Source organism: Triturus cristatus, chromosome 6 (genome assembly GCF_964204655.1).
Source record: "Triturus cristatus chromosome 6, aTriCri1.1, whole genome shotgun sequence".
NCBI lineage: Eukaryota > Metazoa > Chordata > Amphibia > Caudata > Salamandridae > Triturus > Triturus cristatus.
Window position 1 is genome coordinate 1134980203 of NC_140589.1, and position 21639 is coordinate 1135001841.

General features: G+C 43.8%; 1 protein-coding gene across 2 annotated transcripts in view; it reads right to left on the reverse strand.

Annotated features, from left to right (window-relative positions):
- Positions 1-21639, reverse strand: part of TRIM67 (tripartite motif containing 67) — a 449109-nt gene that overhangs the window by 73712 nt on the left and 353758 nt on the right. Inside the window, exon 6 of one of the 2 annotated variants that reach the window (XM_085612036.1) lies at positions 15820-15965. In XM_085612036.1, coding sequence (XP_085468162.1) covers positions 15820-15965 — 146 coding nt within the window. Of the gene's footprint in view, positions 1-15819; positions 15978-21639 lie in introns of both variants that reach the window. The other variant, XM_085612035.1, reaches the window with a different exon arrangement.

Below are 21639 nucleotides of genomic sequence, written 5' to 3' on the forward strand. Positions count from 1 at the left end.
TAGCATATATAAGACAATGTATTTTCACCTTTTACATCAGTGATATTTTCACCTTACAACCATATTACCAGTACCACAGTAATGGTGTTATCGGGCACAACATTTTTACCTGCCACCAATTTTAAATTACTGTGACACTCGCATTACTGGGAGGACAGTATGCTGCAAAAACAGTGCATAAAGTGGAGTACTGTATAGTTTTGCTAATGGAAGAGTTCCTATATGTAATCTTTATTTCCTATTGTGGTAGGAACGTGCTATTCCAGAACTTGTTATGAAGCCTATGGCATTTGTAATAATGCCCTGTGATGGAGGTGAAGCATGGCGGTAATTTTTTAATTTACCTGCTTGATCTGATCGACTTCAATGTCTTACCTATTACCTGATCTCAGTGGCAATGCTATAAAAGTTCCCCTTTCTTGTTTTCTTTCTGTTTTTCAAAAGGGGTAGTGAATAGCCATTCAACTTTCTACATCCAACTGGTAAACAAATTCTCTGCACACTCTTTCTGAGGTAAGCAATAAAATGCGAAACAATGCTTCACTCTATAACCTGTTTAAATTTGCAGTCAGTCATATACTAATTGTTTTTTTAATCCACTGAAAAAAGGGAAGAGAGATTGAGCCTTCTTTGTTCTCCCACAAACTATACTACTCACTGCTCGAGAAGGACTAGTAACCAAAGGGAATAACTCAGAAACAATTTTTCTATGTATATTACCCTCTAGGACGTGGGTCAGCCGGTCTCCTCCTGCTTGAAAAAAGTATTTATTTCTTCAATAAAAATGTAGAAAAATCATTCTTTACCTACACAAAAGAGATAAGTAAGAGCTAAAAATGTAAGACCCAATTTGGGAATCTCAATAGGGTGTAAATACTGTCCTCACCCACTCAATGAGTGGCATGCTTCATCATAGGACTGCTACGCCTCCATGGTGCAGACCAACATCCAGCGAGGAGCGCTGAGAAAAAACAGAATATAGAAAAGAAAGAAATCATACAGTAGGGATCCCTCACGCTAAGAGAAAGTATTACAACTGTCTAAGTGGGTGTCTGTATTATGGATCCCACTTGGCACAATAAAAAAAGTTTCAAACCAGGGTATATGGGCAAGCAACAACACCATTACCCTATCTGTCGTATTAACATGTTTCTGCCCTAGGTTTGCCGTCATTATGGGTCGATGGCATTTGTCAGGGTAAGCATCCCTAAGAAAAGTTTTACATAGTACCATCCTAGCTGGAACTCTAAGGTGGGTTTAATTGCCCTTATTGTAGACACACTGTCTGTGTACCTGAGTTTCATCAATGATGATCCTAACTCGGGGACAGAGTGGAAATTCCGTCCTGTAGTCACACTTACTTCAAGGTATGGGAGTTTCCTATAGGCCACTCTCATCCCTCCAATAAATAGAAAAATTGTTTCTGAGTTATTACCTTTAGTTACAAGTCCTTCTCGGCCAGTGAGTAATATACTAATTGCTGGCTGTGTAGGAAAGTATTATCTAACTGTAAAACCTGGGTTCTTTAATTTTTCTGAAGGCTGTATTCTGCCATAAGATTGTGCATGTTTTAAGTAAATGGGTTTTGCTGTTTGAGGACATTAATTATTTAGGGTCCTCGATAACTTGCAATATCATTATACCTTCAGTTGGGGATATATTTTTCCATGTATTCCCTAAAGTGTCTGCCCCTCATCAAATTTCAATGTCTAAAAAGATGGTTGCCTAAAAAGATGGTTACAAGAGTGTCTCAAGTTAAAAGGTTCAAAGTGTACGGTTTGTATTTTGGGTCTATTTGTGTATGCGACTCCTTTATTCCCTATGATATTGTCTACCTAATTACCAATCTAAAATACAAAGTATGAGGTGTGCTCTATACCAATATTTTGATTCTCCTGTTCCTTCTATAGAAAGGCCTCCCTGTTTCCTGAGAAAAGCCAGCTCATAATTTGCATCAAATCAAGTAGAATATATTCAGCTTTGAGACGACAACTGAGGATACTTATTTCTCAAAATCATCTTTTTATCTCATTGTCACATTACGTTTGCGTTATTTTAAAGTAAATGCTTTAATTCAATATATTAAGGAGAATTTGGGGCTCATATAACAATAGGTGGGTGATCTCTACCCTACCTCCCACCCTGATGGGGGACTGCCAACTATATAACAAAAGAGATCCCATCCTTTCACTGTGTGTAGGAGAACCAGTGTTGTATGGGCTTCCAGGACAAAGACATCCATTGGCAGAGACAGTTGATGTTCTGCTGGAGCAAACCATGTGGTTATGGTGGTGCTCCTGGCTCAGCCAAACTCTAAATGAGACACTTTGTCTCTTTATGGCACCATTTGTAAGCTAAGACCTATTCAGCCACTGTGAAAAGAAAGACCCTGAGCCTGATTACGACCTTGGTGGTCCAGGTGACCGATGTCGCTTTCTGGTGGTCTTTCCGCCCGCTTCCCTGGCGGTACTACCACCGGATTACGAAGCAGGCGGGAGGACCGCCATGCGATCACCACCAACATTGATGCCACTGCGGTGGGAGCCAGGAATGCTGGTGGTACAGTAATTTCTACCACTGCCCAGATCACGACTTGACTTACCGCCGACATTTTGCTGGCAGGAACGGCGGTGGTAAGGTGATTAAAATGGTCAAATGATGACATGAGGTCGCATGTGCCCTCAGGTCACAACATTGGTGCATATATGAAGTGCACCAATGCCGGCGGGTTGGATGGTGCTGTGCCTGCAGCAAGCATTTTTGTTTTGAACCCCCCCCGCCCAACTACCCCCTCCCAACTGGCTGTGAGCAAAGTCCGGGTATGTCCAGTAGTGCGCTGTGTGGGCTGCATTTCTATCTAGCTTGGTCCTCCGTCGTGCGACCACCAGCCTCGCTCCGTCGTGCGACGGCCAGCCCCGCAATAAGGTCATAATACGGCAGGTGGGGCAGCTGGCTGCTGGGCAGAGTACCTGGTCCCACCACTGCAACAGGCTGGCGGTTGCACCGCCAAAGTTGGAATTAGGCCCTCTGTCTGTGAAAAGCACATTTTAAGTTTTCTGTTAAATAACAGTTTACCTGAGTTAATCCAAAACCCTGGAATATGCTACTACTCTGAAAGATATTTAATTTTGTAAAGGGAACCTGCTGTTAATTATTGAAGACTATCATATCTATAGTGGGCTGATCACCTGCATTCCTGAACTCTGTGACTTAAGCTGTGAGAGTTCTATGGAAAGACTCTTGTAGCAGTTGCAGTTTGTGGCAGAGGTAATTAAATCTCTACTCAATGTTTCCTGTGTGTGCTGCCTTATTTCACCTACTTTTCATGGGTGACTGGCCCAGGAGTCACCTCAACACGATTAATTTCATCATCAGATGTTTTTACGATGATCCATTGTTAGTGGTTAGATGGAAAAGTTCTCTGCATGGTAAGAGAAGTGTAGCCCTGCCATGAGTGCCCAACTGTACTGATGTCTGGATCACCAATGATGTTTTTTGTCATAGCTGAACACGGATCATGCGGATGCACCATAACATAGGCCTGTCCCACAGATTGCTGTGCTGTTGGACTGGGAAGGATGCCCAAAGTGCTACCTTCATAGTGGTGGAAGGCTACCACCTTCACCAGAAGTTAAGCAGCACAAACACTATAGTGGCAGCATACCATGAAGTGATCAGTAGTAGTGAGCAGAACCTTCTTACCCTGTGTCACTGGAGTGAGGCCTACAGACTCACTCACCTTCCACTGATGTGTGCTTAACTCACCCTTGGCCTACATCAGTGTGGGAGTGAAGTTTATTCCGATAAAGTGGAAGCCCAAATCCCGAGCTGCCAACTCCAAGAGAGCGCTGTCGCAACTGCCTCACAAGCAATCAGGACATCTGTGGAGTGCCAGCCTAGAACATAGAATGCGATGATACATACGAAGAAAAACATTCTTAGCATGAGCGGAAATGTACAAGGAAATCAGACGGGCTCTAGAATGCTCTATTGTTACATCACCTTTCCCTTATAAATAAATAAATAAATCAATAACTGAATAGATACATTAATAAATAAGTAAAGAATGCATACATTTAACCTATGTGCATGTTAAAAACATTTGCAGTTAAATGCTAATGCATGCAAAAGTCTTTAAATCTCTCAGGAAGATCACGGTGTGCACAGGATTAGATCTGTGAGTGTAGAAATTACATGTCAGAATTGACATGGATGAAATCATTCCTGTCACAGACCGTGTATGGAGAAAGTGTACAAGAATCCTGAGTAGCATCCAAAACTGAAGTCACCTTTGAACCAGCAGAACCACTTTCCAATTGAACATCACCCTTACTAGAAGCATGGATCAACCAAAATCCATCAAGCTGTTTAGAACAATCCTGAGCACCATCCAAACTAAATTTATACTTCAATAGGATGTCGGCTTGTTGAAATGACAACTTTTCCATTCCTCGCCTGCTACCCCACCCTTTACCATCGATAAGGACAGCCCCTTTGGACACCCTTACAATTTTTGCTGGAGACATAAACTGAGACTCCCCTTTCTTGACTTTGATTTTTTTTTTTACCAGAATCAAATCTCCAGCCCTTCAAATCAACCTCTTTAATGATGTTTTCTTTCAAACTTCTTTCTAGAACAAAGCTGCTTAGATTGAACAGTGTCCAGAACTTTGTTATACAGTTCAGCTTCATTGGTACTAGTCAGCACATTACACTTTAACAAATCTGGACAAAGAGATGATATAGGACTTATTTTCCTTAATAACACAAAGGGAGTAGTTCCTGGTATTTTATGAGGAGTAATCAAGTAGACCCAAACGTTTTGTTTTAAAAAAACTTTCCACAACAACACCAGTTGTCACTGCAGTCTGAATTCCTTTTTTTAAAAACGTACTCATCCTTTCCACAAGACCATTGCAGGAAGGAGAATACAAAGCTATGTGTTAGCTGAAGTAAGTCAATTAATTGTTTAATTACTACCAAGGTGAAATGTGCTCCATTGTCTCTGACAGAAACTGATGGGGCACCCTTTGTTTGAAAAATTATTTAAAAAAATATGATCACAGTGATGGTGTTCAGATCTGCTGCAAACTCAAAGTAGACCCATTTTGAAAACTTATCTACTAAAAATAACAAGTTTTTTCTTTAGGTAACAAGTCAAAGGGTTCTGCAAAGTCCAGGGAAATCTTATCCCAATGTTTGTCAGGCAAAGGAAAAACATGCAGTGGTGATTCAAATGTTTTCCAATGTTTATCTGAGTGAAGACACACAGTACAAGAATGAACCCATTTGGCCACCTTGGCATCCATTGCAGGGCACCAGTAGTACTGTTTGAGAATCCTGCATGTCCCACCTATACCTAAATGCCCTTCATGTGCTAGGTTCATTAAACTTGCGCGAATTGTTGTTGGGGTAAAGCACAAGTCCTGTCATATGAGAATATTATTTACAATAGATAGTTCTTCTGACACCTTAGCAAAGGGTCTAACACCAGCATCCAATTTCCTCTCATGAGGCCAACTGTTCCTGACAAAACGTATCACTGTCTTCAAGTCCTGGGTTTTTTAAACCGCTTGTAGCCACCCATATTTTTGAACCACTCATTTGTCTTTCATCATGTCATCCACATGAGCCACAACACAACCAACATCATCGTCCTCTTCTTGGTCGCAGTCAGAATCTAAGGGCATCCTGGATAGACATTTAGTCCTACTGTTTTTACCCCCTAGAATATACTTAATGCTAAAGGAAAACTCCTGAAGGCGTGCCAATAATCTGACCAACCTCAATGAGGCTTTGTCAGTGCCATTGCCATTAAGCAAGTATATTAAAGACTTGTAGACCATAAAAATGTCAAATTCTGTACCCCACAAGAAAGTTCTAAACTTCTCCACAGCCGAAAAGCATGCAAGAGCCTCATGCTCTATTATGCCGTAGTTGGTCTCAGGATGCTTTAGGCAGCATGAAGCAAAAGCCACACTGCGCCCTTTACGAACTACCCATTGTGAGAGAACTGCACCCAACTGTATCTGACTTGCATCCACTGTCAGAAATCTTTTTGTTTTCCGAGTCCAATGAAGCCAAAGCTGGGGCAAAAGTAATTAACTCTTTGATTTTGGAAAAGATATTACTAGCTGAATCATTCCAGGTAAATTTGACACCTTTATTTTACCGAATTGCATAGCTGTTGAACAACAAAAGTGTAACCTTCAATGAATCTGGAATAGAATAAGCGAAGTCCTAAAAAGAACTCAAGGGTACTCCAGAGGAACACTTTGGTGGACTGGCCTCCTGAATAGCCTCTACAAGAGAAAGGTTTGGCATGATCCGTTCAATCGTGATGTGATGCCCCTAATAGTTCAGCTCTTGAACAAGAAATGTACATTTAATACTTCTAAGATGAGTCCAGCATCCTTGAAAATAAATCACCCTTTCCAAAATTTCTTTGTGTTCTTGAACACTTTCAGAGAAAACCAAAACATCATCCAGGAAGGCCTATACACTAGACACACCCTCCAGAATGACATCCATGCATCTCTGAAAGACTCTGGCAGCAGAACCTAGCCCACAAGGAAAACATTGGAATTTGAACGCACCAAAAGGTGTAACAAAGGTGGTCAATTCCTTAGACTCCTCTGCCAGGGGGATCTGGTGATAGGCCAACCTTAGATCTTTGATGGTGGAAAAACTTGACTTGACCCAAATTGGCCTACAATTCATGAACTTTGGAAAGTGGGCAACAGTCCACAACAATGTTCTGGTTCAGTGTGCAAAGATCCACACATAAACAAATCTCTCCTGATTTTGTTTGCACTACAACAACTGGACTCACCCACTCAGCTGATTCAGTTGCTTTGATTATGCCTTCAGACACTAGTTTTGTAATAAGTGTTTGAGACTGGAACTGGTCTAACCTTGTGAGCAACTGGAACTACCCCAGGTTTTAATTTTGTGCTCAAACATTTTGATGGAATCAATGTTGTCCCTGAAAACTTCAGGACATTTTTGTATAATATAATTGATCAAACCGGAAGACACAGCTCCTTTGTCCATGCCAGGACAAGCACCAACCATTGACAGAAACAAATCTTCTGGAATGTGCTTCAAGCCAAATTTGGCTAAAAATGCCACCACAGATGTTTCAGAACCTGGATTAACATCAGGCCCATTTTAGATGAAGATTGCCAACCAACCATATTTCTCCCCGTCACAGCAACATACCCCTTTGTAATTGTAGATTTTCCCAAGCATGTTACCAATTTAAGAAAGTACCCTTAAAAATCATTGTATTGCTCCCTGAAAGCTTTGGGGTGTACAGATTTCTGAAGAAGAAATCATTCGACCAATGTTGATAAAAGCAACATTGGGAAATAATGGTCATGGGAGCACCCGCATCAGTCATCATGCTGAGGGAAATCTCACAAACTTTTACCTCAATCCACGGTCCTTTAGTATTACCACTTAAACTGTTAACATTTCACTCAGCGGCTGCACCCATGTGAACAGACAAAAACATTTTGGACAGATCTACACTCCTCCATCTAAAAATCCACACTGTTGATTTTAAAAGATGGCCTAATACCTTTGCAGACAGCCTGAAAGTGACCAACTTGTTTGCACTTGTTACAACCTTTGCTCATAGCTGGGCTATTCACTTTGTTACCCACATTAAATTTAGAGCCACATCTGCAACAAATAGGTTGAGATTTCTTTTGCATATTCGTAGTAGGTCTAGCTTTCAACAAAAGTGCATTAATGGGGTGTTCTTCGGAACACAAGTAAACATTAACATGTGAAGTATTAGAGTATTCCAAAGCCATGAGTTTACTTGAGGCCATGGAACGTTCAATGGCTTTTGCTACATCTGTCACTTCTAGAAGAGTTGGATCTCTATAACTGAACAGCCGTTCCTGTATCTTCTTGGAAAAACACCGAAACACAAATTGGTCTCTAATGTAAGTGTCAAGAGATTCACCAAAGTTACATGTAGAAGCCAAAAACCTGAAGCTAGAGATAAATTCCTCAACACTTTCATCATCCATTTGTTTCATTGTTTTAAAGTTGAACCTTTTCTGGAGCACACTGGGTTGCTGAGAAAATGTGTTTTGCCCAAATGACTAAATAATAAGGCTGCCTTCCTTGTTAGATTGAATCTAGAAGCATCAATTGCCACTAAATAATTTTGAAATATGCGGAACCATTGTTTCCAGGCAATAGGTGGTTTGCCTGGATTCTGCAAAAACGTCGTTATTTGCACTGGATATTGATGAGCACCCATGAGCAAAGCAAACAATGAATTCCAACAGTATGGCAAACCAGTATAATATAACAAACAAATCAGAAAAAGTGCCTGACTCTTCCAACTATACACTTAAAGAAATGTTGGTGCAAGACAGATGAGGATCAATCCTTGTAGGTGTGACAGAAATATTTTGGAAGGAGATCCCACTTTGGATGGCCGCCGGAAAAATTAACGTATGCAGAACAAGGATACTGACTGAAGACTAATCAGATGTGAACCTAAACAAAGATGTCTGATAAATATGATGCGTAGTCACATGATCCAGGCATGCAACGTTCGTCGTGATGCCTCTAAAATCACTGAGGCATCCAAGTCTGTCATGTGAGTTGTGATGTTACATACTTTAAGCAGCCAATCAGGGAGCTTGCACTCAGTAAACAAGTCCCTGCCACTGTATCGCCACAAAAGCGGGCAAAACAAGTAGCGGGCACTCCAATGCAAACTAGGCAGACAGCAACCCCAGCGCCGCTCAAATGGGGACCCAGGTAGGCAACGACCACAGCGCCCCCCACTGTGCCACTCCTCTGGAAGGACAGCAACGATGACATAGCGAAAAAACCAAATGGCAGAAGCAGGAGGACTCCCACAGTGAACACTCCTCATCACCAAATGTGGGAGTGAAAAAACACACACAGTTAGTGTGAAAATCCAAGTTTGTTCTATAATAATAAAGTGGGAGCCCAGATCCCGAGCTGCCAACTCCAACTGAGCTCTGCTGCACCTGCCTCACAAGCGATCAGAGCCTCTGTGAAGCACCAGCCTATATCATGGAGCGCGATCATAAATACAAAGAAAAACATTCTTAGACTGAGAGGAGATGCACGAGAAAATCGGACGTGCTCTGTAATTGGTACAATCAGGTAGATGTGGAGTGCTGCGCAGTGCAGGAGTCATAAATCTGAGTTGGTTTTAAGTGTGCCTGGGAAGGCTACAGTACAAGGGACCTCTTGTGCTGTGTGTATGTGTGCTTGATTGAAGTACAATACATGAAGGGTGAAGAGAGGGCAGCACACACATAACGAGTGTGTATGCTGGCAGTAAGTGTGTTTTGAAATATGCGCACCCTAGTTGCATAGTGGTATTAGTGCGGAAGATGCACACTGAGTAAATGTGCCTGCAAAGGTACATTGAATAGAGGACCCTGGGTTTCCTTTTGGGAAGCCCCTGTCTACCTGTTCAAGAAATGAAGAGAAGAGGACTCCCAAGACAGATTTGTGTGTTGGTGCATTCCTCTGAGCTGGGTGGGGACACACTGGAGGGAAAAGGAAAAGACTGAATTTACATTTCACAAGACTGCTCTTTGATTCAGTGATAGATGACAAGGAAGGGTCCTGTACACATATCAGGACGGGAGATGGGGCTGGTAAGAGTAATGAAGAGTATGTCTGGAGGTCTGTGATTAACTTTTTGATGCACATATCACTGTGACTGACAGCCAGGTGCGAACTGTAGTCACTCCCATAAATTGTGTTGTGTACAATAGCTTAGGAGTTGGTCCTGCTGTGGCACACCTCGTTGATAAAGAAAGATGACAGGAGAAGTGCCCACTTCAAAAGAAACAGAAGCCCAACATAAAACTTCCAAGACCCAACCCCTAAATCACATTTGGTGTCTGGAAAAGGACTATAAGGGGAGGTTGAGTCCCCAAAAAGGTTTCATATGCTAAACAGCCAGATGGGATGTGTGAGAAGGTGAAGCTCCACAAGACTTCTGCCTGTGACCAGGACTGGGGGCCAAGGTCTGCAAGTCTCCCTGCTGTATGAGGAGACTTCATCCACGGAAATCAAGACCACCTGCCTTGGAGCCTGGAGCATCAGTGCCTGACTCCTTGCCAAGACTAGTATGCCCTGTGAGGAACAGGAGAGCACTGAAGGGAACAAGGGCCAGCGGGTATACCATGAAGACTTCCTGTGTGAGCTGTGAGGATTCTGCTGAGCACCAATCGGGCACTAGCCCATGTGCAAGACTGTTTTTGGCGACCCCTGTATTCCAGGAGAGGGCCGTCAAAGCCTGTGCCAAGTATTGAGCATTGTGTGGAGGGTGCCAAGCCCGCACAGTTTCGTTGTGGTGACCCTGTGTGCCAGAGGGGGCCATCTGTAAAGAAGGTCTGTTACCAGCATGCCAGAACTCATGAACGCCTGAACAGTGACCCCCACATGCCAGAGCTGCCATGGTGCAGGAAAATTGAACCTTAGAAGTCTACGTTGCATGCAGAAGGCACTACGGCAACCATGTATGCAGAGGGTGAGCTACCGGAACCAAATCATCCAAGACTTTGGCCGCTGCCCAGTACTGAAGTGAGGCTGTGACTGGCGGCTTTAGCCGCACCGAAGGATCTGCCCTGACTGACCCCCGTGAACCGGTACGACACTGAAGAGGATGACGTGCCCTCATGGGTCTGCAGTTGGGAACCGAAGGTCTGAATTCCCCCGCCTCCCAGGGAGAACTTGATTTACTACATTGCTGGGTGCTGGTACCTGCTTTGATTGCTAGGGTGACAGGCCGTGCAACTCTGGAGAGTGAGCATGCGGCCACCGATGCTGCAGCGTGTGCCATGAGAAGCCTGATGTCTCTGAGCAGGTTTGGATCTCGTGAGTGGCCCCCACTGAGGGCACCCACTGTAACACCAAGTACTTCCGTGATTCCGGAGAGGGTAAAACTTGAGGAAGGGCTTTAGGGCCCGGGGGTGTCACTGCCGAAGATGCTGTGGACCCATATACACTTTTGACTGAAATCCTGTAGAGTAAAAAGAAAACTCTTGAGTATGGCCTAATAGTTTGCATTCCCTGGATGACGCCAGTAGTGAATTGGGAATAACCTCGAACACATTACACTAAGGAAGGTAGGCCTGACAACTACTAGAGCCCCAACCTTCAGGGAGATTGTGTTGCTGCTTCTAAATGTTGTATTCCTTTGCATGTGTAGAATTGGAATAAAACATATATTTTTTTAAAAGCAAATATTTAGCTGGACATGGATTTATTGTTCAAACTGTCTGCAGTTTGAGTTATAAGTCGTGTCCACTGACCTGTATCTACACCCCTCCCCCCCCCCAAGGGAGCCTTGACTGCTCGACCACAGCTACCAATAAGATTCAAAGGCAGAAGGAGTACTTTGCCCAGTTGAGCGGGATTCATAGTAGGTCAGGCCGTGCGACAGCAGTAAAAGGCCTCAGCCACCATGCCTGGGCTCAGTAGCCCCTGCATGCCTTGTGACCCTTCAAAAGGGCTTCTGTCAGCTCTCAGGTCTGTTGTCATCATTGGCACAGAACAAGCAATGAAATTCAGTGGAACTTTGCGGATGTCTCTTCAAAGTGCATTCCTGGTAGTTTGATGACTTATAAAGTGATAATATACTGCTCCCTAAGCACTGGTGCGTGATTAAATATTTCTGGGTCAGTGAAGTTAAATTTGTGGAACTCATGATATGCCTGCCTTGGAATGCAACACATGCATCTCACAGAAGAGGGCAGCAAGGGCTGATGTAGTAATTATTATGTCATTGGTGAGTAAGGAATGCAGCACATGGAACAAGCATCTGAAGTGTTGATGTGTAGCATGTAAGGATGCCACGTGCTGTACTGAGGACGTTTTTTGATCTTTGGGAGTATAAGGAGTCTGGTAGGTTGCGCAATGGCAGCAGCAGATTCCTGAAGTATTTAAAGTTTTTCCTTGATTGAACATGTATGGTTTTGTGCATTTGATCTATGTTAGTGCACTGTGCTTAGACCTTGCAGCAACTTAAAACTGCTGATTATGCGTTTTATTCTTATGTGCTCAGAGGAAGAAGGAGTCTGTACCTGAATTTCAGAACTAGAGCTTGATGGCTAACACAGCATTATAGGACACTATGTTTATGATTTGTTCTACACCTTCTAATAAATTAATTTGCAAGATCATTGTGATACTAGTTCTACACAGTTCACCATGCCACTGTGCCAGTAAAGATGTTGCATGCTTGGTTTTAATTGCCATGTAGCATGCAAAATGTTACTCCACCACCATTTTGACCTCATCCTGGTGAACCTGGATTAAGTTGGAAAAAATGGAAAAGGTTATTTATGACCTATGCTCATGTTTGTAGCACTAATCTAGGTGCTGAGAGGACGTTGGCCCTTTTGACTCATTGTTTAGGGGCAGAAGGCCAGGATGTATTGGAAAACCTACCAGAGCTGGGTGATGCAGAAGCTTAGGGACTAAATGAGTACAAAATAACATAGAAGAAATTGAGCAATCACTATCTACCTGGACTGAGCGGAATTCTGGAAAGATTCCACTTTGGTTGGCGAGTACAGAAGTAAGATAAAACAGCTGAGGAGTACGTAACAGCATTATGTAAACTGACAACAACTTGTACATTTGGAGTGTTATGTGAGGAAAGGATTGTGATACATTTTTCTTCATACTATATCACACAAATTAAGAGCTCTGGTTCAAGGATGAACCCCCCTAATATGATGTTATTGCGACTTCCACACATGTGGAACACATGCTGACCTGTGTGGATGAGCTGAACATGGATTCAAAGCATGCTGATGGTTGGAGTACTTTGGAGGTGAATGAGAGTATGAAGACTGAGATGAGAGATGGTTGCAAAGCACAGAAGGCTCTTTATAATTTCAAAGTGAATTATTTTTGGTGTGGTGTGATGGGGCACATGACCAATAACAAAGAGTGCTCTGCTCTATGGTCTGTGAGCGGTGTGGTCGAAAAGGAATTTACAGCAAACGCTGTAAAAACTGTTGAAAATCTGAGATTGACCCGATAGTGTTACAATTTGTTGGTTATTCTACTGACAAAGTGCTGCTGGAAGTTGTATAGATAAAAGCAATGTTTGATTTGTGTTTGTGCATAAATATTATTTCACAATCACTCATTAAGATGTTCTTTTAAGGTTGTGTCAAATTGAGGAAAATGGACATTAATCCTGCTGGCTCGGGTGATTAAGATGATTGGGCTTTTGAGACTCATAAAGAGTCCAAACAAATATTTTTCATTGGAAAAATGTATGTGGCTGTCAAAGGGGACAACATTCTTGTATGGCTTCAATAGAAAGAATTGGGAGTGTACATGTATCCCAATGCGGAGAATCAAGTGTGTGTGCCCCAGGTAGTTGTTGGTCAGAACTGTGTTGATTTCCCAAGGTTGAACCCAAAAGTGTTTAGGTCAAAACAGGGGTGTCTCGAAGGTTATTCTCATAAGATCAAATTGAAGAATGGACCTGTGCCTGCTGTAGCAAAGGTGATGAAAATACCACTAAATAAGCAAAATGATGTGAGAGAAGAGTTGAGTAAACCTTGTGTACAGGGCATCATTGTTTTTGTTGGAACTGCAGAGTGGTTGGCTTCAGTGGTTGTAGCGTGCAAGCCTACTGGCCAGATAAGATTGCGCATCAACCTTGCAGGTTTTAATAGAGAAGTTGTGTCTGACAAATTCCCTATTCACAATTTAGTGGAAATATTGTCCACAGTGATTGGTAAAAAGTATTTCACCATACTTGACCTGGTCTCAGTGTATCACCAAGTTAAGTTGCATTAAAGCTCTGAAGATCTTACTACTTTCATAATGCCAATGGGATCATCTAAATTCATTAGGATGCCCTGTGCACTCGTGTCTGCAATGTCTTCATTTCAAAGAGTTATGGAAAATATGCTTGCCGATTTGGAGGGTACTAGGTGTTTTGAAGACATTTTGAGCTATGGAAGTACCTGGGAGCAACACAATATGTGAATCTGAAAGTTTAGGAATTTCTTATGCGGGTCAAGCTATCTCTGAAATGAGGGTTAAACCAAAGATAGAACCGGTTGACGCCATTTGTGATCTAGAAGCACCTACCTGTAAAGAGAAGTAATGTCCTTTTTGGAAATTATCGAATTGTATAGTAGGTTTTTGCCCAACATTTCTAGCAAGTCTTTTCCTCTGAGAAGTTTGACTAAGAAAGGTATAGGGTTCATGTGGAATGAGGAACGTTAATTAGAAATTGAGAAACTAAAAGAGGAAGGAGCTGGTTCTCCAAGCCTTCAAGCGTTCGTTCCTGGAAGGGAAACTATTGTGATTATTGATATAAGTTGCAAGGGTTTGGGTGCCACCGTTCTGCAAGTGAACAAAGGAAAATAATGTATTATCATGTGTGCCTGAAGGGAGGAGCGGAGTTTACTACTCTACTTTCGGAAAAGAGACCCTGGCAGTTAGTTGAGCTATCAACAAATGTAAGTGTTTTTGAGTGGTAATATATTTACCGGGAGGTCAGATCATAAACCTCTTAAAGAAATACTCACCAATTTGTCTGGATTCTGTCTCTGAACATATACGCTAGTAGATTGTGGAGCTTCATGAGTATACCTTTGGTGTTGAAAACATTCCAGGTGCCATTAATTGTGTTTCCAATGTTATATCAAGACTAGTCTAGATGGAAACACAGAAAAATGTTTTGGACTATGATGAAAGTGAGGTTGTGAGACTGTGTGTGTTGTTAGTCATAGAGCAGTCATTGAAAAGCAGTGGAAAGAAAGTTTCAACCATGTACCAGTTCTAGTAGAGTGTTGTGTTTTTTTGCCCAGTGACTTGCCAGAAAAGAGAATGTTGCACCGAGAGTTGCATACTTATTTTGAGGTGAAAGATAAGTTATCTGTTTGCAGTGATTTGTTGTTCAGGAGAATGGCATTTATGTGCCAGAGGAATTAAGGAAGTGCATTTTTGACATCACTCATGAGGGACACCTGGGGATTGTTAAGACTAAAGAATGTTTGCGTGATGACTACTAGTGGCCTGGCAGGATGTGGACAACAAAGGAGGATAACCAGGAAATTCCAATCAAAGCGTGTGCCAGGATGGATGGTCTAGAATAAAGGGTGGGTGGATGTTTCTGTGGAAGATGAATGGAGATTGAAGGAAAATCGTAAGATAGAAAGTTGAAAGCATTATTTTGATTGAAGAAAACATGTGGCAACGTCTGATGTTAAGGTTGGTGGTTTTGTAAGGATGCAGGCTCCTGTTAGGGCAGCAGAAATGGTCTAAATTCACCAACAATTAAGAGGTAAAGATTTACAACAATGCTTTCAAGACCAGTGATGGTCGCATATGGAATCTTAGTCATGCTTTCAATGAGCTGGTTTAGCACCTGAGAAGCCTGGGATTTGTTCTGATGCAAGTGTTGATTTTCAGTCTGACACCTCGGTACATAGTCAGACAATTGAATTATGCAAAGGTTGCCTCGATCATGTGACCACTGCACAGGGTGGCAATAAGGATGAAACAACCACCCTCGTATTTCAAGGATTAACTGTGTTTGATTTGGAGGAAGTAGTGTGTCTATGCTGGGCTTGTCACTTGCATTCTAGAACTTTTGTTACTTAAGCTGTGAGAGTTCTATGGAAAGACTGTTGTGGCAGTTGCAGTTTGTGGCTGAGACGATTAAACCTTTACTCACTGTTTGCTGTGCGTGCCTCCTTAATTTACCTACTTTTCAAAGACATCATATGTAACAAAATCTTAACAAAAATGGCATGCAGTTCTTACTCTAAATTGGCCTCCATTTCCATCATCAAGTTCTAGGATAAAGCCTTCGACGGGATTCTGGGTAAAAGGCGGCATCCTCCACGCCAGCGTCACACTGTTGTTTCTGGTGCAGCATTTTTCAAGTTGCAGTAGCGGTACAGGGGGCACTGTAACAGGAACTGTGTACAGATTAGTGTAATGCTGGTCTCACCCATCATGCTGTCATCATCCAATGTATTATGTCCCACCAGACTTCCCTTGGCTTTTCTCATGAGAGCAAGCCTCTTCACTACATAGAGAGGGAAGGAAGCCTGGTCATGGTACCTGAAAGTATGGCAGCCTAAGGAGCCGACTCATTTTCATGGAGAGCGTCTACGATGCTGATACCAGACTTGGTGGAAGCATTGTTCTAGTAATGTGTAACAACGTAACTCCAACCTTTTGAAGCTTTTATCCTTCATCAAAATTATGATAAATTAGAAAATGTAAAGTAAAGGTCTTTTCATTATACTGGTTCTCTAACGAAAACCTATCAATAACTATTGACAACACATCAGTAACAACGTGGCCTATAACTGGTCCGTGTAGACCTCAGCAAGAGGATCTTCAAGCCATTATGTTGCTGTTTAAAAGACATTAATGCTTAGATAGGAACTCATACAGGACAGAGCACATCTAGTTCATTAACATAGAAGAAAAACATTCTCATAGAACTATAGCAGTTAGTATATGTAGTGACTTGCTCACCCTTTCCATTTTAGGTAGTGGCTACCATGCTCTCTGGATGAAAAATACATATTTTGGGCTTACCAAGAACATACATGGGCTTGCAGCCTATCAATTGCTTACCATTGGTTCACTTTACTGTCACTCTCAAGTAACTGCTTCTCATTTGTGTCCCAGCTTGTCCATCTTGTGTTTGTCCCTCCATTGGAGTATAGCCACTTTATTATCTCTTTGAAAAACTGGTTTCCATGCATCAACTGCATGCTTTTATGAAAACTGCTTTTTTTCTTTTTGTTGAAGCATTCCATGGAAGTGCATGTGTATAGTGCACTATACCAAGGTCAACAATATCGACCTTCAAAATATGGCATCCAGTACACCTACTACTTCCATGGTGCAGGTTTAGTGTAAATTTACTATTACATCACATCTACTTACCTAGACTTACCATGCAAAGTAGTGGTTAAGCTGATGTGGCAGTTGCTTTTGTCGTGTGGTATATTATAACTTATTGAGCGACACTGTACTATAACCATGTCACTCAATGTAACTGATGAATAAAGAACTTACTTTCCTGGTGGAAGCTGTTTAGAGGCCTCTTCGCCTCTTCTTGATGACAAGAGGTCCTTTATCAGCTGTATTGCATTGAAACACCCCTCATATGACATGAATGGAAACTGGAATTAAAACCGCATCAGAGGTATTGCTTTGTTGGCTGGACTAAGGTAATTGTCGGTTGCTGAGTATAGTAGACCCTGGATGCCATCCATTATTGGGTGAGTCACAAGGCTTTTCCTTGCACTGGTCTTGTATGCATCTCCATTGGCAGCAGCTGCATATCCCTGTGTATGCAATGCATCTGGTATTAATGAAGCTGCGAGCATAGCCAGTAGTGGCCCATTCAAGAGATGTATGTTTTTGTTCTCTGTGTCCATCACACACAAGGAACAGAGAAAGGCATGTGTACATCAGCACTGTTACTTGCTGGGAGCGAGTGACTGTGTCTATTCTCTCATTCGCCACAGTGAATGTGTTCTTGAACTTGGCAGGAGGGCAATGCAGAAGTTTAGTGTGTTCCATTTGTACAGGGGATTGCCAGTTCTCTCTCTTAAAGGAGCAGGCAGGGACAGTCACTCCCTCATTTCTGGCATTTAAAAGAATATTGATGTTTTGTCTTGCTCTGATTGTTCACTTTTTAACCATTTCATGTTCAATTGAACATGAAGAGTATCAATGTACATGCAGTAAAACCACCCTTCTTTTTTGATCTGGTTCTGGGTGTCATCCTGCCAAGGCTGCCCGGGGGGCCACGTAGGGGACACTTAGCAGGGCGGCCGCCTTAGTGCCACAGGAAGGCACACCAGTCAGCGTACTAGTGCCCCCGGTCTAGTGACCAGGGGATCGGTCGGCCGCATCACTTCCGGCCGTGGGGAAGGGGGTCAAGGGTACAAATACCTTCCCCGCCCACACTGAACTCTATTTAACAAAGTTAAAATAGAGTTCAGTGAGATTAAATAACATTGGACTCCTAAAGTATACAACGTGTTGGTTTATATTTCTTTAATGTTTTGTCGTTTTTAAAGAATCCCCTACTGGGACCACTCTTATAATGTACTCCTGATCTCTTGAAGGCGGTGTGCCTTTGACTTTTGTGCTTTTAAGGTGCTGTGATGTTGGCGACTTGGGCCATTTGTGCTCTTGGACGGTTTTTGCACTCTTGTGTATTGTTTGTCCGCATATGTGTTTTCGATGACATGGGTTGTAGTGCACGTGGATGTGTCAGGGTGTGACCTGCTCCTTTCCGGATGTGGTCCACACTCAGCCACCTCAGTGTCATGGTGTGCTCAGTGTCATGGTGTTTGTACTCCAGCCATGCTGTTCGTCAGGTAGTGTCACTTGCATTGTTGGTGTGGCTCACAAATACGCATCTTTGATGTGTTTCACACGGGTGCATGTGTATGTTATGGAATTGGTGATGTGTGGGGGGGCCCCTTTGGGCACCGATTGGATGGGGGCCTAGTTGTTGTTTGTATGTGTGCTGCAGTGTGCCATGGGAATCAGGGACATGACCCAGGGTCATTGTGGGCGTGCGGTGTGCTACACATAGTTGTGCATGTGTGCCACTGTGCCCGTCCCCCCAGTCCCTGTTAGTTATCCACCCTGTTGATGTTGTGTCAGGTCATGTCGGCTGTGTCCAGACTCCCGACTCCTTGCACCGTCTCCACACTGATGACTGTGGCCGCCATTTGCTACAGCTCCTCCTTGGGTGCAGGACTCCCACCTCCATTCGCTGTAGCTGCCTTCCTGTTGGCATCGGGTTTCTGCTTGGTTTGGCTTTTCACATCATGCCAGCGCATCTTGGCCTCCTCGACACTCCGAGTGCATTCACGATGTGATGCCATTTTTCCGTCTGTGTTGCCAATGACACGGCGGAGGTGATGGACAGTTGTAGTTAGTGTTCTGTCACCTCAGTGACGACGATCCGGTTGTTATGCGGACTGTACCCGTCTTCCTCTTCTCCTTGCCTTTCCCCGAGGTTCCTTGATGGTGTTCTGTGGGGCTTGTGAGGATTGCGCTGACCTGGGCACTCGGTCCGGGTGCATCCATGTTGCTACGCAGTTTCTTGTTTTTGGTGTGTTTTTCTTGTTCTGCTTTTATAGTGCATTTTCCCGCATGATGCGTGGGAATTGCAGGCCTGTCGCTGATTTTCGCTGGTTTTTGTTTTGCTATTGGCCTCATCGCAGCTTTTTCTGCGTTCCTGTTTTGCATTTTTGTGGCGTCGCGTTGACTTTATCGTGGACATTTGACGCGTATCGTGAGCCTATCACATGGTACCACCGGCTTGGGAATACCACGTTATCACGGTGTTATTTTCCCGCGATAGACTGCGATGTGCAAAGTTGCTAATTTTGCGATGATTATCACACTTTCTTGAAAATATCCACCTTGAATTATTAAACATCACCTCGAGTGACATTGAATCAACTGAGTTACAGCCTCCACAAGGTGATAAACAACATGGACCAACCTTAGTATTATGGCCATAGAAAGGATGGGCTGTAGGATAATGGCAGAAGAAACCAAATTCAAGTCATGGGGTATCAAACTCTTCCCAAATGCGAAACCAGGGTACCAATACCTCCTGGGAGAAGGGGCAATAACTCAGTGGAAAAGAAGACCTGATGAAAGCCCGCCGGTTTATTACACCAATGAAAGACAATCAGAATAGGAATCAAGTGTAGGCAAATATTGTAATTTAGAAAAGAAAGTAGATTTTAATTGGCTGTCAACTGCATTGCAAGGAAAGTCTAGCGACTGAAACAAGTTTACTGTGCCACATCCTATTAGAACGGCCAGTCTTATTCTCAATATGCTCTGGGAATATTGGTGGGGCATTAAGTAAATTACTGAATACTGATTTAATAACTATTGGAAGGGTTACCATATTATTATGCTCCCAAAAAAATACAGCCGGAGTAGAGCCTTAGCAACATACATTAGTGCTTCAAATTTGAAAAGGAATGGGGGCCACACAGCCCCCCTTCTTTAAAACAAAAAACAAAAAGACCGGCAATGCTCCAGAGGCCCCGCCCTCTCCCTGCAGCACTCTGCAAACGCGCTCCCTGGCGCGTTGTAAGATGGGGAAGTAATTCCCCTTGAATACTGGGGGTCCCTGGGGGCCAACTAGCCCACCAGGAACCTCCAGTATGCGCCAGGGAGCTGCTTTGCAGAGAGGTGTTCAGAGGCCACGCCCCTTTTTACACCTCTATGCAACGCAGCTCTGTGGCGCTTACTGGAGGTACCTGGTGGGCTAGTTGGACCCCAGGGACCCTCACGATTCAAGGGCACTTAATCCCCCAACTTAAAATGTGCCACGGGGCACGTTTTCACAGTGGTCAAGGGAGGGGGGGGGGGGCTGAGGTGACATGTGTGCATACACACCCTGTGGCGCGTTTTAAGTTGGGGAATTAATTCCCCTTCAATCCTGAGGGCCCCTGGGGGCCAAATAGCCCACCAGGTACCTCCAGTGGGTGCCACAGACCTGCATTGCAGAGAGGTGGTCCAGGCAAAGCCTCTTTTTACACCTCTCTGCAACACTGCTCTGTGGCTATTACTGGAGGTACTTGGTAGGCTAGTTGGACCCCAGGGACCCTCAGGATTCAAGGGCACTTAATCCCCCAACTTAAAACATGCCATGGGGTGCGTTTACACAGTGGTGAAGGGAGGGGGTGGGGCCAGAGGTGAAATGTGCAAACACGCCCTGTGGCACGTTTAAAGTTGAGAATTAATTCCCCTTCAATTCTGAGGGCCTCTGGGGGCCAACTAGCTCACCAGGTGCTTCCAGTAAGCGCCACTGCGCTGCGTTGCAGAGAGGTGCTCTGGGCCATGCCCCTTTTTTACACCTCTCTGCAACGCAGCATTGTGGCGCTTACTGGAGGTACCTGGTGGGTTAGTTGGACCCCAGGGACCTTCAGGATTCAAGGGGACTTAATCACCCAACTTAAAACGCGCCACGGGGTGTGTTTGCAAAGTGGTGAAGGGAAGGGGCAGGGCCTGAGGTGACATGTGTGCAAACACGCCCTGTGGTGCATTTTAAGTTGGGGAAATAATTCCTATTCCCATTCTGAGGGTTCCTGGGGGCCAACAACCCCACCAGGTACCTCCAGTAAGTACCACGCCTTCTTCGACGCCGCTGCCGACTCCATCGGCGCCGCGTCCGGCGCCGCCGACTCCAACACCTCTGGCTCCACCGACGCCGCGTACGACGTCGCCTCCTCGGATTCGAGCGAGAAGGGAGGCCCACAGAGTATTAGAAGAAGGAAGGTATAGAGCAGAGGTAGAGGAAGGTGAGTTGGACACATCCTCTGATGATTTTGAGGGCATACAAGAGGCTAGTGGCCTGGACACTACCCCAGAATGGGAGCACACATCAGCAAGATCCTCTCCGCCTCAAGAATTGGCTCCATACCATACTGTGATCAAAAAGGCTGCAGAGCTGTTAGATTTACAGTTGCCCACGGCAGAGTATAAATCGAACTTGTTGACGGAGGTTCTGCACTCTCCTACGTCCACTTCGGAGCCTTTACTGCCCTTTAATGAGGCCAACTTGGAGCC